Raw genomic sequence first — 13,276 nt, forward strand, 5'->3', positions numbered from 1 at the left:
TCAGTAAGCGAGTCTGTTAAAAGGATATTTAGCACTTCCACAGATCTCACTGAGACCCTGGAGGTTCCCAAGATAGACGAAGCCTGGATCCCTCTGGTATCCCAGACTGCAGTCGCTGGGGACATGTCGGAGGTGCTTAAAGCGGATGACAGAAAATGGGACCACACCTTTCGGAAAACACATCAATCAGCAGCATGGGCAATTAAAACGGCCACTTGCGCATCCTTTTTTGTGCGGACCAACCTTTTATGGCTTCATCAGCTTCAGGCCAGAATCCCTGCTGAGGACATTCGGATTCACCAGGACCTAAGCAAAATGGTGGCAGCCACTGAGTATGCTGCGGACGCGACGCTTCAGTCGGCCACCTTTGCATCTAGGTTCCTTGCAGCCAACATTACAGCCAGAAGGATGCTGTGGCTGAAACACTGGAAGGCTGACGCCAAAGCAAAATGGCATCTGGCAACTGCTCCATATCTGGGCTATAATCTTTTTGGGGAGGCCCTGGTCCATACCTTGTGGAAAACAAGGACAAGCGGAAGGTCATGGCTCACTTGAATAAATGGTCTGATAAATGTCCCACTCCATATGTCCACAGGCAGTCCTCTCGGCCAGCAGCAAGTTCACCTGCCACTCAGCCCTCCCATTCATACACACCCAGGCAGGACAGGACATATGTCCGTCCGTATGACAGGCTGGTTTTTCGGCGTCGGCAACAGAACCAATCTAGGGGGCCATTTCGAGGGGCAGGTCGCCCCTGTAAGAGGTCCAAGCGACTCTCACACCGCACTTCCCATCGGGGGAAGGCTGGCTCACTTCTTCCATCAGTGGGAACTCACATCCATGGATGCCTGGGTCCTACAAACCATCCGGTTTGGTCTGTTCCTGGAGTTCCTAGCCAGCACCCCAGACCGCTTCATCTCTTGTCTCATTTCTTGGAATTCACTCAAACAGAGACTCGTGCAGGAGACCATTTAACATCTTCTAGAGATTCAGGCCATAAAACTGGTACCACTGGATCACATGGGAAGGGGATTTTACTCCATCCTTTTTGTGATTCCCCAATCCTCAGCAGGATGGAGAGCAATTCTGGACCTCAAGGCTCTGAATTATCACATCACATACAAGATGCAATCATTCCAGTCCATCCTGAAAGGCATCAGACAAGGAGACTTCCTTTTCCAATAGACCTCACGGAAGCGTATCTCCACATCCCCATCCCTCCAGCTCACCGGCAGTTCCTCAGGTTCTCTTACAAGGGCAGTCATTTCCAGTACAAGGCCCTTCAGTTTGGCTTCTCCTTGGCTCCCAGGATGTTCATCAAGATCCCAGCTGTACTGGCCGCCCACGTACGGAAGGTACCGGCAAGCGTCCAGTGTTGACTGGACGACATCTTGATCCAAGCGTCCTCCCAGGCAGCTCAGTCGGACCTGCAACTAATTATTCAGGTCCTCCAACAGCACGGGTTCTTGGTCAACTTCCAAAAAAGCCAGACGGTTCCCTCATCCAGTTTTCTGCACCTGGGAGCCATCATAGACACCACAATCTGCAGGGTCTATCCCTCCCAGGAGCGGTTGGTCAGCATCAGGGATCTGGCTTGTCAGATATACAAGGACCGCACCATTCCACCGGTCTGGCTCTCCCAGCTTCTGGGAAAGATGATCTCCTACATAGCCATAGTTCCCTGGGCCAGACTCAACTTGCGGGAGCTTCAATGGTTCCTCCGGCCATTCCAACAAGCGAATGCCAGCGCATCCGACCGCCAGATCAGGCTCCCGATCCACACCCTCAGAAATCTACGAGGGTGGTTCTCAAAGCGGTGTCCAAGGGGTCACCTTTCAAGGAGCCGGACCGCGCCACCATTATGACAGTCACCAGTCTATTTGGTAGGGGTGCCCATCTATGGTCTCAGTTTGCACAGGGCCGTTGGTCCTGCGCAGACTTGAGACACAACAGCAATTGACGATTGCTCAGGGCCATCCATTTAGATCTTTGCCAGTTCCGGCTCTGGGTCAAGGACCGTCAGGTATGGATCCTCACAGACAAAGTGGCGTCCAAGGCCCATGTGAACCGGCAGGGGGATGCCAGGCCCAAGTCCCTTATGTCCAAGACACGGCTACTGGTTTCCATCCGCAAACTGCTCCAGGAACAGGTGGAAGTGATCCTCGTGGCCCCGTACTGACCACAGAGGCCCTGGTTTGCCGATCTGATGAATCTCTCCCAGTCTCCCTCGAGGAAGATTCCTCCGCATCGGGTGTCCTTGCACCAAGGGGTCCTCCAACACCCGGACCCTCAGTGGTTGCAATTGACCGTTTAGCGCTTGAGCACAGCATCATGACACAGGAGTTATTCTCATCATGGGCAATCATTATGATTCAGGCCTCTCGTCGCCCAGCGACCAATCGCATTTATTATTCTACTTGGAAGAATTTTTGCCATTGGTGTAGAAGGTGACAACTGGATGTCTACAAATTAACTATCCCTCAGATCATAGATTATTTTCTGGATGGTCTGGACAGAGCCTGGCCCCTGCGACTATTCGCAGACATGTGGCGGCCCTGTCAACATTACTCACTTGTGGTGATTCAGTTCCCTTAGCTCACCATCCTAGAATACAAGTCTTCATCAAGGGTGCATGCAACACCAGGCCTCCCGTGGTACACAGGTACCCCTCTTGGGAATTGCCTCGCGTCCTTCGCGCTCTAATGAAAACACCCTTTGAGCCCATAGCTACTGTTCTATTGCGGAACCTGTCTCTTAAGGTTGCATTCTTGATTGCCATCATGTCAGCCAGATGTATCTCTGAGCTGGCTGCTCTCTCGGTCAGAAGTGACCTTTGTATCTTACACAGCGATCGGGTGGTCCTTCGTCTGGACCCCACCTTTGTGCCCAAGGTAAACTTGCTCTTCCATAGAGCACACGAAGTCATCTTGCCAAAATTTTTGCCCCAATCCTTCCCATGACTTGGAGTGGCAGTGGCACACACTGGACGTCTGCAGGGCACTGCGGCATTATATGAAGCGCACAGAGCCTTTTTGTAGATCTGAGGCCCTATTTATCTCCTTCTGCCGGCTTCTCTGGAACAGAAGATTTCCGCTGGCACTATTGGCAGATGGATCAGGGCCTGTATCGCGGAGGCGTACCAGACCTCTTCCCTGCCGGCTCCAACTCATCTTACTGCCCATTCCACTCACAGTGCTGCGACCTCTGCAGCATGGACCACTCAGGCATCCATCGAGGAGATTTGCAGGGCTGCGACATGGTCCTCGCCCTCCCTGTTTGTACGCCATTACAGGATTGACTGCTTCACTTCAGCGGATGCCTCCTTTGGTCAGAGGGTCCTTCAGCAGGTGGTCTCCGGGGATACTATTCCGACTTTATCTGCTTCCCACCCATCGGGACAGTGAGGCTTTGGTATGTCCCATTGGTGGATTCTCCATCTCCTGTACTGGAGAAGGGGCGTTGTCTTACCTGAACGCCTTTTCTCAGTACGGAGATGGAGAATCCACACCCACCCTTTAGGTCAGTTAGGCCAAATTTAAGGGTTTGAGAGCCAACACCTCATCCACCTTCAGCCACTTTCACCCTTGTCAAGACTGGATCTCCAAGCAAGAGGGTGTGTGTCAAGTTTGGCTACTTGGTCTCAAGAGCAGGCAGACAGTGAAAACCCATTGGTGGATTCTCCATCTCTGTACTGAGAAAAGGCGTTCAGGTAAGACAACACCCCTTTTTTATCATTAGTCCTACCTCCTGATCCAGGATATATCCCTCTGTCTTCTTCTATCTGCTCCTTAAATCCCTTCTTTTTTCATTCCAGGAACTGGTTTTCCCCTGCTGGTCTTCCCACCTAGGATCCTGCTTTATCCAACCCAGGATCTAGCTCAATTCTTCCACATTTACTTCATCCGTTATTTTTGTTGTTCTTGTTCCTGTATTGTTTTCATTACTTAAGAACCATGGGTAGAAAAGAAATACGCTTCAGGAGTATAATATACTATCTCTGTGTGAGTGTAAATATAATTCACTTGACCACAGAGTTCACTGGTGATGGGCCAGTTACTTTCTCTCAGCCTAATCTTTGCAGTGGGGTTTTTTTGGAGGGGGCAGGCGGGGGGGATAAACCTTAAAGTTGATTGCCATGTAACTATCTTGAGTTCTCAGAAGAAAGGCTGGATATAAATGCATAAATCAATAAATACATTCTCTGTATCACATTCGGGAAAACAAATGTCTCTCCAAAGTGTCCTTTTTAAAGAAAGTTCTACTATGATATATGAAACTTTTTGCCTTTTCTTGTTCTCTCACTCATTCTTCCTTCTCTTTTTTTGGGGAGGCAGGAATGAAAAAATAGAGATAAATGTTGTTCTGAAGGATAAAATTAGAGATAGCTGGGTAACTTTGGAAATTATACAAATTATCCAACAGTAGCAAAAATAGGTCCAAATTCAAACAATATTAGAATAGAATAGAGATGGAAGGGACCTTGGAGGTCTTCTAGTCCAGCCCCCTGCTCAAGCAGGAGAACCTATACCATCTCAGACAAGTGATTGTCCAATCACTTCTTGAAAATTTCCAGTGATGGAGTGCCCACAATTTCTGGGGGTAAGCTGTTCCACTGGTTGATTGTCCTCACTGTCAGGAAATTTCTCCTTAATTCCAGGTTGCTTCTTTCTTTGATCAGTTTTCAGCCATTGTAGAAGAACAATCTCCTTAACTTTCTTAAGTGATCATATTGATGCTTTAATAAATAATTGCATTGCATTTTTTTTCTCTAAGAAAAGAGCCATTGAAAAGCAAGGCAGAGGACTTCTGGTGGTGTCGTTCTGTGCCGATGGCGGCTACATTGTAGCCGTCCGCCTGAGATTGTGTGAAAACCGCGGTGAAAGCGAACATCAGCTGTCCCGCGGCTTCAAGCTTCTCTCCCGGGCAAAGGGAGAGAAGTGAGGTTTTTTGCCTTGTGGATAGTGGTAGAGCCACGAAGATCTCGAGGGTTTTTTTCAGGATCGAAGGGTGAGCTCCCACGGAGTCCTAGGCAAACTCCGCGACTCAGATGCCTTTGTCCCCTTTTTGGGGGGGATGAAGCAAGACGCAGCTCCCACCTTCGCTACTTATGTTAATTGGTGAGTTAATTCTGGATGCGGACCGAGCTGATCAGGGGAACGGATTTATAGCTTAATTTGAACTTTAACTCCTGGAAGAAGAATTTTTCTTTTGTTCTTGTTATAAGGGAGAAATAAAATGGCGATGAATTGTTTTTTCTTCTCATGTAACTTTCTCTGATCGAACTTTTGGGACTTTTAGTGGACACATGAGAAGGGTAAATATATTATTTCTTCTTTTTTTTACATATAATTATAAGAGGGTTTTTGTTTTTTCTTTTTTCTGCTTTATTTTCTGGTCTTTTGGATTTTTTCTTTGGAGAAAAGTTTTTCTTAAAATGGCTTCGAAGTGTCAAGCAACTTCTGCTGTGCCTAAAGTGGCTTCCTCTCCAGCAATACTTACAGTGCAACAACCTAAAGCTAAATCACCACCACCCTCACCGCCGATACCAACACTCACGGTAAAAGACATTCAAGATGTTATGGGGAATGTTGTTTGTCAAATCAGACAAGAAATGAAGGAACTTTTGGAAGAGAGAAATAGAGTTATGAGGGAGGATATAGTAATGGCTTTGAAAGGACTCGCCTCTGTTGTTGAAAAGTTGGATAATCGTATTGAGGATGTTGTTGATAAAGTGGACTTATTAGAAGACCGTGTTGAAAATGTAGAAAAAACAGTGGAGACTTCACAGGATGAAATTCTTATGTCTCAGTATAGAGAAATGGAGTTCGCTTTGAGAATCAGAGGTTTGAGGGAAAATATGCAAGAAAACTTGAGGGAGGTGGTGGCAAATGATATTGCTGTGATACTTGAGAGGGAACCAGAGGAGATACTGAGGGAAATAGAGAAAATATTTAGAGTTAATTCCTGGATTGCAAAGCAAAGAAACCTACCAAGAGATGTGGTGGTTTACTTTGGAAAAAGATCTCTACGTAATGAAGTAATACAAGCATTTTATAATCAGAGATTTCAGATTGCTGCTCAGGATGTGATAATTTTAAAGGAGATTCCATCTAAAATTTTAAGAAGAAGGAAAGATTTTGCCTTTTTATCAGAGGAACTTAAAAAGTGGCAGATTTCATTCAGATGGGATATTCCAATGGTGAGCCATGCGGGGACACGTTACAGACTTAATACAGTTGCAAAGACTAAAGAGTTTTACATGTCGGTCCTGGGAACTCGCTCACCACCACCTTTACGTTTCAAAGTCCCTGATGTGAAAGAGGGAGAGCAACTAGTTGGAGATGCTGCTTTAATGAAAGTTGGAAAATCACAGGCTGTGCAGCAGTCTGTTGAGGTGAAAGAGCAGAGAATGACCCGAGCAGCCCATAGACAAAGAGAAAAAGAGCAACATGAGATGGATACAAAAGAGTCTACTCAAGAATCTGCTTTTGAGCCTGGGGGAGGAGCAAGACCTAAGAGATCTTCGATTCGATCCTCGATGTTAGATCTTCAAACAGTCTTCTCCAGGCTTGCAGCTGGAGGAGATGGCAAAGCTCCTGACTTGGAATGTTAATGGCTTAAATTCTTCTCAGAAACGAAAGAAAATATTTCACTATTTGAAGCAACATGGCTTAAAATGCAGAAGGATTTGAATGATTGGAAGAAATTGCAACTATCTTTGTTAGGGAGAATTGCTGCAGTGAAAATGAATCTTCTGCCAAAATTTCTTTTTTTGTTTCAAATGATACCTATTTTAAAGAAAGAGGCAAATTTAGAAGAATGGCATAGGGGGATTAATAGATTCATCTAGGCTGGGAAAAAACCAAGAGTTAAGCTTAAAATTATTCAAGATGTTCGAGAGAGAGGTGGACTCAAGATGCCGAATTTAAAATTGTATTATGATGCAGTGGTTCTGACTCTGATTAGTGATTGGGTTAACTTAAGAAATTTAGATATACTTTCCTTGGAAGGATGGGATTTATTATTTGGATGGCATGCGTATTTAATTTATAATAAAAAGGTGGATAGGGCTTTTAAATCCCATGTTTTAAGAATTGCTTTACTGCGTGTCTGAAAGAAATATTATAGGTTAAATTCTAGAATACCGTTGTGGGGAATTCCTGGGCACGCTGTAGAAGGGATAAGGAAAGGAGTGAAATTGGATAGGATTTCTCACAAGCAATTGACTAAGTGGGAAGGGAATAAGTGGCAATTAAAATCGATGGATGATTTATCGCAAGAAAATATTACTTATTCTTGGTTTCAGTATAGGCAGTTATTAGAAAGATGGAGTATAGATCAAAAAGTGGGTTTTATTGCGGAGGATGCGAATCTGATGAAACAAATTAGAGATCAAAATCAAGCCCATATAAAAAGAGTTTATAATGCCAAAGAATGTTCAAACTATCGCACCATTGCACTCATTTCACATGCTAGTAAAGTTATGCTTAAAATCCTACAAGCTAGACTCCAGCAGTATGTGGATCGAGAACTACCAGAAGTACAGGCAGGATTTCGAAGAGGCAGAGGAACTAGAGATCAAATTGCCAACATACGCTTGATCATGGAGAAAGCTAGGGAGTTCCAGAAAAACATCTACTTCTGCTTCATTGACTATGCAAAAGCCTTTGATTGTGTGGATCACAACAAATTGTGGCAAGTTCTTAAAGAGATGGGAGTACCAGACCATCTCATTTGTCTCTTGACAAACCTATATGCGGATCAAGAAGCAACAGTGAGAACCGAACACGGAACCACTGATTGGTTCAAAATTGGAAAAGGAGTCCGGCAAGGCTGTATACTGTCGCCCTGCCTATTTAACTTATATGCAGAGCACATCATGAGAAAGGCAGGGCTAGATGAATCAAAAGTTGGAATTAAGATTGCCGGGAGAAATATCAACAACCTAAGATATGCAGATGATCCCACTCTAATGGCAGAAAGTGAAGAGGAACTAAAGAGCCTCTTGATGCGGGTGAAGAAAGAGAGTGCAAAAGTTGGCTTGAAACTCAACATTAAGAAAACCAAAATCAGGGCATCTGGCCCTCTCAATTCCTGGCAAATAGATGGGGAAGAAATGGAGGTAGTGACAGATTTTATTTTTCTGGGCTCAAAGATCACCTCAGATGGGGACTGCAGCCAAGAAATTAAAAGACGCTTGCTCCTGGGGAGGAAAGCTATGGCAAATCTAGGCAGCATTCTAAAAAGCAGAGACATCACCCTGCCAACAAAAGTGCGTATAGTCCAGGCCATGGTTTTCCCATTTGCAATGTATGGCTGTGAAAGTTGGACCATAAGAAAGGCTGAGCGCAAAAGAATTGAGGCCTTTGAACTATGGTGCTGGAGAAGACTCCTGCGAGTCCCTTGGACTGCAAGGCATTCAAACCGGTCAGTCCTAGAAGAGATCAACCCCGACTGCTCTTTAGAAGGCCAGATCCTTAAGTTGAAACTCAAGTACTTTGGCCACCTAATGAGAAGGAAGGATTCACTGGAGAAGAGCCTAATGCTGGGAAAGATTGAGGGCAATAGAAGAAGGGGACGACAGAGAATGAGATGGCTGTATGGAGTCACTGAAGCAGTAGGTGTGAACTTAAATGGACTCCAGAAGATGGTAGAGGACAGGAAGACCTGGAGGAACGTTGTCCATGGGGTCGCGATGGGTCGGACACGACTTCGCAATTAACAACAACAACAATGTTTTGGTGGAATTGGATTCAGAAACAGAATTAGTTAAGGATTGTATGGTTAAGTGGGCTCAAAATTTTGAAGAGCTGATTCCATTAGATACATGGGAAATAATTTGGGTTAGGAATGTTAAGTTTACCCAAGCTCAAAATTTACGAGAAAATTTTTATAAAATGTTTTATAGATGGCACCTTGACCCACAAAAGATGTCTCGTATGTATTCTAATTTGCAGCCCAAATGTTGGAGATGTGGTTGTATGGACGCAACCTATTATCATATTTGGTGGTCTTGTAGAAATATAAAGGCTTTTTGGATTAAGATTTGGTGGAATATTCAAAAAAATTTTAATAGAAGAATAAAATTCACACCACAATTATTTTTGTTAGGTATTATTGAAGATTGTGATAGTAAAGAGATTATTTTAATGTTGAATTTTATTACGGCAGCAAGGTTATTGATTGGGCAATATTGGAGGAAAGACTCCTTGCCTTCCTTAGAGGAATGGTTTTTTAAAGTTTCTTATTTATCAGAAATGGTAAAAATATCGGCTTATCTGAAAGACCATTCGCAAGAGAGATATAACTCTATATGGAAAAGATGGGTAAATTTCGTTCAGAATGAATGTGGGATTAGAAAGTATTATTTAGCTTTTGAATAACTTATTGTGTAAAGTTGTTACGGTTAGATTTGTTGATTTTATTGTAATGGAGTTAAATTTTTTAGGATTTATGTATAATTGATTGATGCTTATTTAAATTTTTATGTTCTTTTTTGTTGTTTTTAGCTCTGTATTCAGCTCTGGGAAGGGGGGGTTAATGGGAGGGGGGAGGGAGAGAGGTGGGGAGGGATTTTATTGTAAAAAGCTTATAAAAATTTTAATTAAAAAAATTGCATTTATTTATTAAATGTACATATAACAATAATCTTCTAGGACTCAGGTGCTAATAAATTTATTATTTATTAAAAATATTTCTGTTCCATTTTAAGATGTGTGATCTTCCTGAATTGTAGTCTGTTTCTTTCCTCCTCTTAATTCATTTGTGTCAAGAACCAAATAGCCTTTTGGGGTTACAGCTGGTGACCTGTGCTACCTATGTGTTCAATCCACTTCTTATTCCAATTAAAAACAACAAAACTAACATGCCTCCCAGGCTTTACTGGAATGGGAATAAAAACAAGATGGTAAGAGGAAAAAATGGAGATAGCGAAATGACTTTGTCCACTGTCATTATCAGCTCCTTGCATGGGAGTGCAAAGACTCTCCAGCCATGTATTTTTTAATGATTGTACTGTTTATATTCATTTATTATTAACATATGGAGAAATTGTCATCTAATAGATGGCAGCATTTGGAGTAACGTTTGATTAAATCATTCAAGTTTGTATTTGTTTGCAAAGGCTCTGCCTGTGAAATGAGACCATGACAACTGATGAGGCTACAAAGAAGGAAGGCGAGGTCCAAGCAGCAACTCTTGCTGAACAAGGTGAAGATATAACACCAAATAAAGATCGAGGAGTTCTGAAGGTGAGAGTGTAGGAGAAATTAATGTTCTTTCCCAAGCATAACAGTTTAGAAACATTCCAACTCAAATGGCAGCACCCTTTTCTTAGCTTGTCTGTAGTAAAGTTTAACATAAGCAAAAAAAAGTGGAATAAGTACAGGATACTGTATAACACATACCATTTTGAGTGTTTGAGAGGAATTAAAATTACCAGTAGTTCCTGAAAAATATATATTTCAGTAACTTTACATTTCAAATTTAATCTTGTTATGATAAATATGAAAAGGGGGATTTAGCTAGATTTAGAAGCCACAATGACATACAGGATTGCATATGACTTTTCAGTATTTTGTGGCCAAACTGCCTGGACTTTTTTTAGATCATAAACGGATACTGTAGTTGAATACAGTATAAAATAAAAGAACCAGTTTGGATACTACAGCAAAATGTGCAGGTTTTTTTTAATAAATAGCATTTTATAGCATTTCTACAATGAATGAAACAAACATCAAATCCCCCATATATTTGAGAGATTCAAGTTTATAATAAATTCCTTACATTTTTATAGTTACTTTTAATATGTGCTGATGTATTGTCCACCAAGTTTTGTTTATCATTCAGTTCTTATTATGGTTCATTGGCCAGGAATTGGACACTTCCTCTTACCTTACCTGTTTTCATATCCTAATTCTAGATTGTGAAGAAACCAGGAAATAAGGATGAATCTCCTATGATTGGAGACAAAGTTTATGTCCATTACAAAGGAAAGCTGGCCAATGGAAAAAAGTTTGATTCCAGCCGTGACAGGAATGAGCCATTTATCTTCAGCCTGGGCAAAGGTAAAGAGTGGAAAAGGTGGAGAAAGGTAAAGAGAGCTTTAGGGATATAAATGGGGTTTTTTTCCAACAAAATTACAATATATTTGTATATAATCCTGTTTTCAGAAAGACTATAAGAGCAGAGAAAACTCTTAAGAATTGGCAAGTATATGGATCTGTCACTATGCAGCAAATCAGGCACTCCGTATTTTTTTCCTTCATAATATTGCTATAAAGTGCTGACCTTAACTTGAGATGGTATTTTTGGCTGCTTTGAAGATGCAAACATTACAAAATGGTTTAAGTCTTACAGTTTCCCACCACAAGCTGGAAGACTTAAAATTATATTTCTGTCATAAGATTAGAGGCCTTTTAGAGGAAAATTCTTTGTATATGTGTTTATAATGTTCAAGTCCTTAGTTTCTTGAATGAAGTTATCATACTAATTTGCTCTAATAATTCAGGTTTCTAGGATAGATTCGCCCTTAGCAGTTCTTGTGAAAATAGGATATATTGTTGCACCATCACTTCTATAATTCAGAAAGCATGCTGCCATATTTAATTGAAAAAGATACTTCCTAATGTTTTTGTGCAAGCATGAGTAGCAAAACATATATGCTCACTCCCTTCTTTTTCCAGGCAGGGACTAAATTTCTAGTTTACCATCAAGGCTAACACAAGACTTGCTTTATTTGTAAACATTAAGAATTATCAGATGGTGAAATCTTCATCCACCCATTGGGCAATGGCCAGCTTCTTGTAGGTTTATAAATACTTTTAAAGCAAGCCTGGAGTTTTCAGATGTGAATAAAATTTACATGATTAGTGACCTCATGTGATGTATCTGTTACTGATTATGGGTGGGGAATCAAATGCCTGACCTTTCTTCCTGACATACTGGTTTTGTATATGCTTTTCAGTTTTGACGGAACATAAAAATACGTAGCTTCCTTCCCCATCAGTTACAATCTGAAATAGTTTAATAAAAATACATACATTATATAAAACTGCATATCACTGTTTATTTTGACTGGAAAAATACTTTAGCTAATGGCAATACTGTATCTTTTTGATTTGGTTTTACAAAAAAGGCAGATCTTACAATTTTGACACAGTAAGTTTCTTTTTCATCTGAGGAATTTAGGCATAGCTGTCAAGCAGCATGATTGCAGAACTGTGAAGGAAGAGAAGTTCATTGTTCAACCTATGTGGATGTATAAAGCTGTTTTATAATCATTTGTGTCAACTGGCCCTCTAAGCCAGACATGTCAAACTCGCGACGTTACGCCACGTTGCACGACGTATCGCGACTTTTTCCCCGTTGCCGGCAATGGAATGGGCGCGGTTTCAGAGTGACGCATCCGGCCCGCGGGCTGGCAGTTTGACATGCCTGCTCTAAGCATTGGAGCACATGTAGATGTGATCTGAATAAAATCAGCTCTCCAAAGTCTTTCTCCGGATTTGTTTTCAACCGTAGTACTTCTAATCTAGAGGTTTTCATCAGACCTTCTACTATTAATGCACCTAACTGAAAATGTGTTTAACAGTGGAAAGAAACAAACATTTTAAAGAAACATAGTCAAATATTTGCTAAATTTTAAAAGTAAAGTAGAATGGATGGGATGTTTATCAGCTACCACAATGGCTTCCGCTATCCGAATGGAAAGAGACAATTTCTTTCAGCCTGTCATTCATTCATCAACAAAATCTGCTCTGGAGCAGATTTTGAGCATGGAAGGAGAATGTGGGCAAGAAGAGAGAAGGGCATCTTACTATTTCCATTGATATGAAAATGATTCTGCCCTAATTCCTGGACATTGGGAATGCTTTCAGATTATCAGATTGCAGCTCCATTGAAATCTTCCTTTCTTTTTCTGATGTGTCAAAGTGTAATAAAACAACATAGTTTTAATTGCATTTTTTTATTTTAAAAAAATTGCTTAAGCACTATACGGAAACCTTAATATTTTTTGAGAAAGATAATATTTAGGTAAATAATAAGGTACATCTGTAACAATACACATAAAAATACATTTTGAACACTAACAAATTTCTTGTGGCAGCATAGGTTTTTGTAATTTATAATTGACAATGTATACAACCTTTGGACTGATTTTTTTGGCCTATTAAGTTTAAGCAAAAGCAGTAATACTAAGTTCTACATTCTTTAATTTCAAAGCCATTTTTATGTGTGATTATGTCCTGCTATGAAGAAGTCTCCATCAGTAATA

The 13,276-nt window shown here is 41.5% G+C and overlaps 1 protein-coding gene across 4 annotated transcripts in view; it reads left to right on the forward strand.

The window, feature by feature from the left end:
* The window catches only part of FKBP5 (FKBP prolyl isomerase 5), a 64,428-nt gene that overhangs the window by 17,271 nt on the left and 33,881 nt on the right, over positions 1-13,276 (forward strand). For all 4 annotated transcript variants that reach the window (XM_039323387.1, XM_039323386.1, XM_039323389.1 and 1 more), the window contains exons 2-3: positions 10,124-10,250; positions 10,922-11,066. In XM_039323387.1, coding sequence (XP_039179321.1) covers positions 10,146-10,250; positions 10,922-11,066 — 250 coding nt within the window. In that variant the 5' untranslated portion in view covers positions 10,124-10,145. The remainder of the gene's footprint in view (positions 1-10,123; positions 10,251-10,921; positions 11,067-13,276) is intronic.

The sequence above is a fragment of the Crotalus tigris genome, unplaced genomic scaffold, assembly GCF_016545835.1.
Source record: "Crotalus tigris isolate CLP2741 ecotype Arizona unplaced genomic scaffold, ASM1654583v1 scf7180000024167.7108832, whole genome shotgun sequence".
In the NCBI taxonomy this organism is placed as follows: domain Eukaryota; kingdom Metazoa; phylum Chordata; class Lepidosauria; order Squamata; family Viperidae; genus Crotalus; species Crotalus tigris.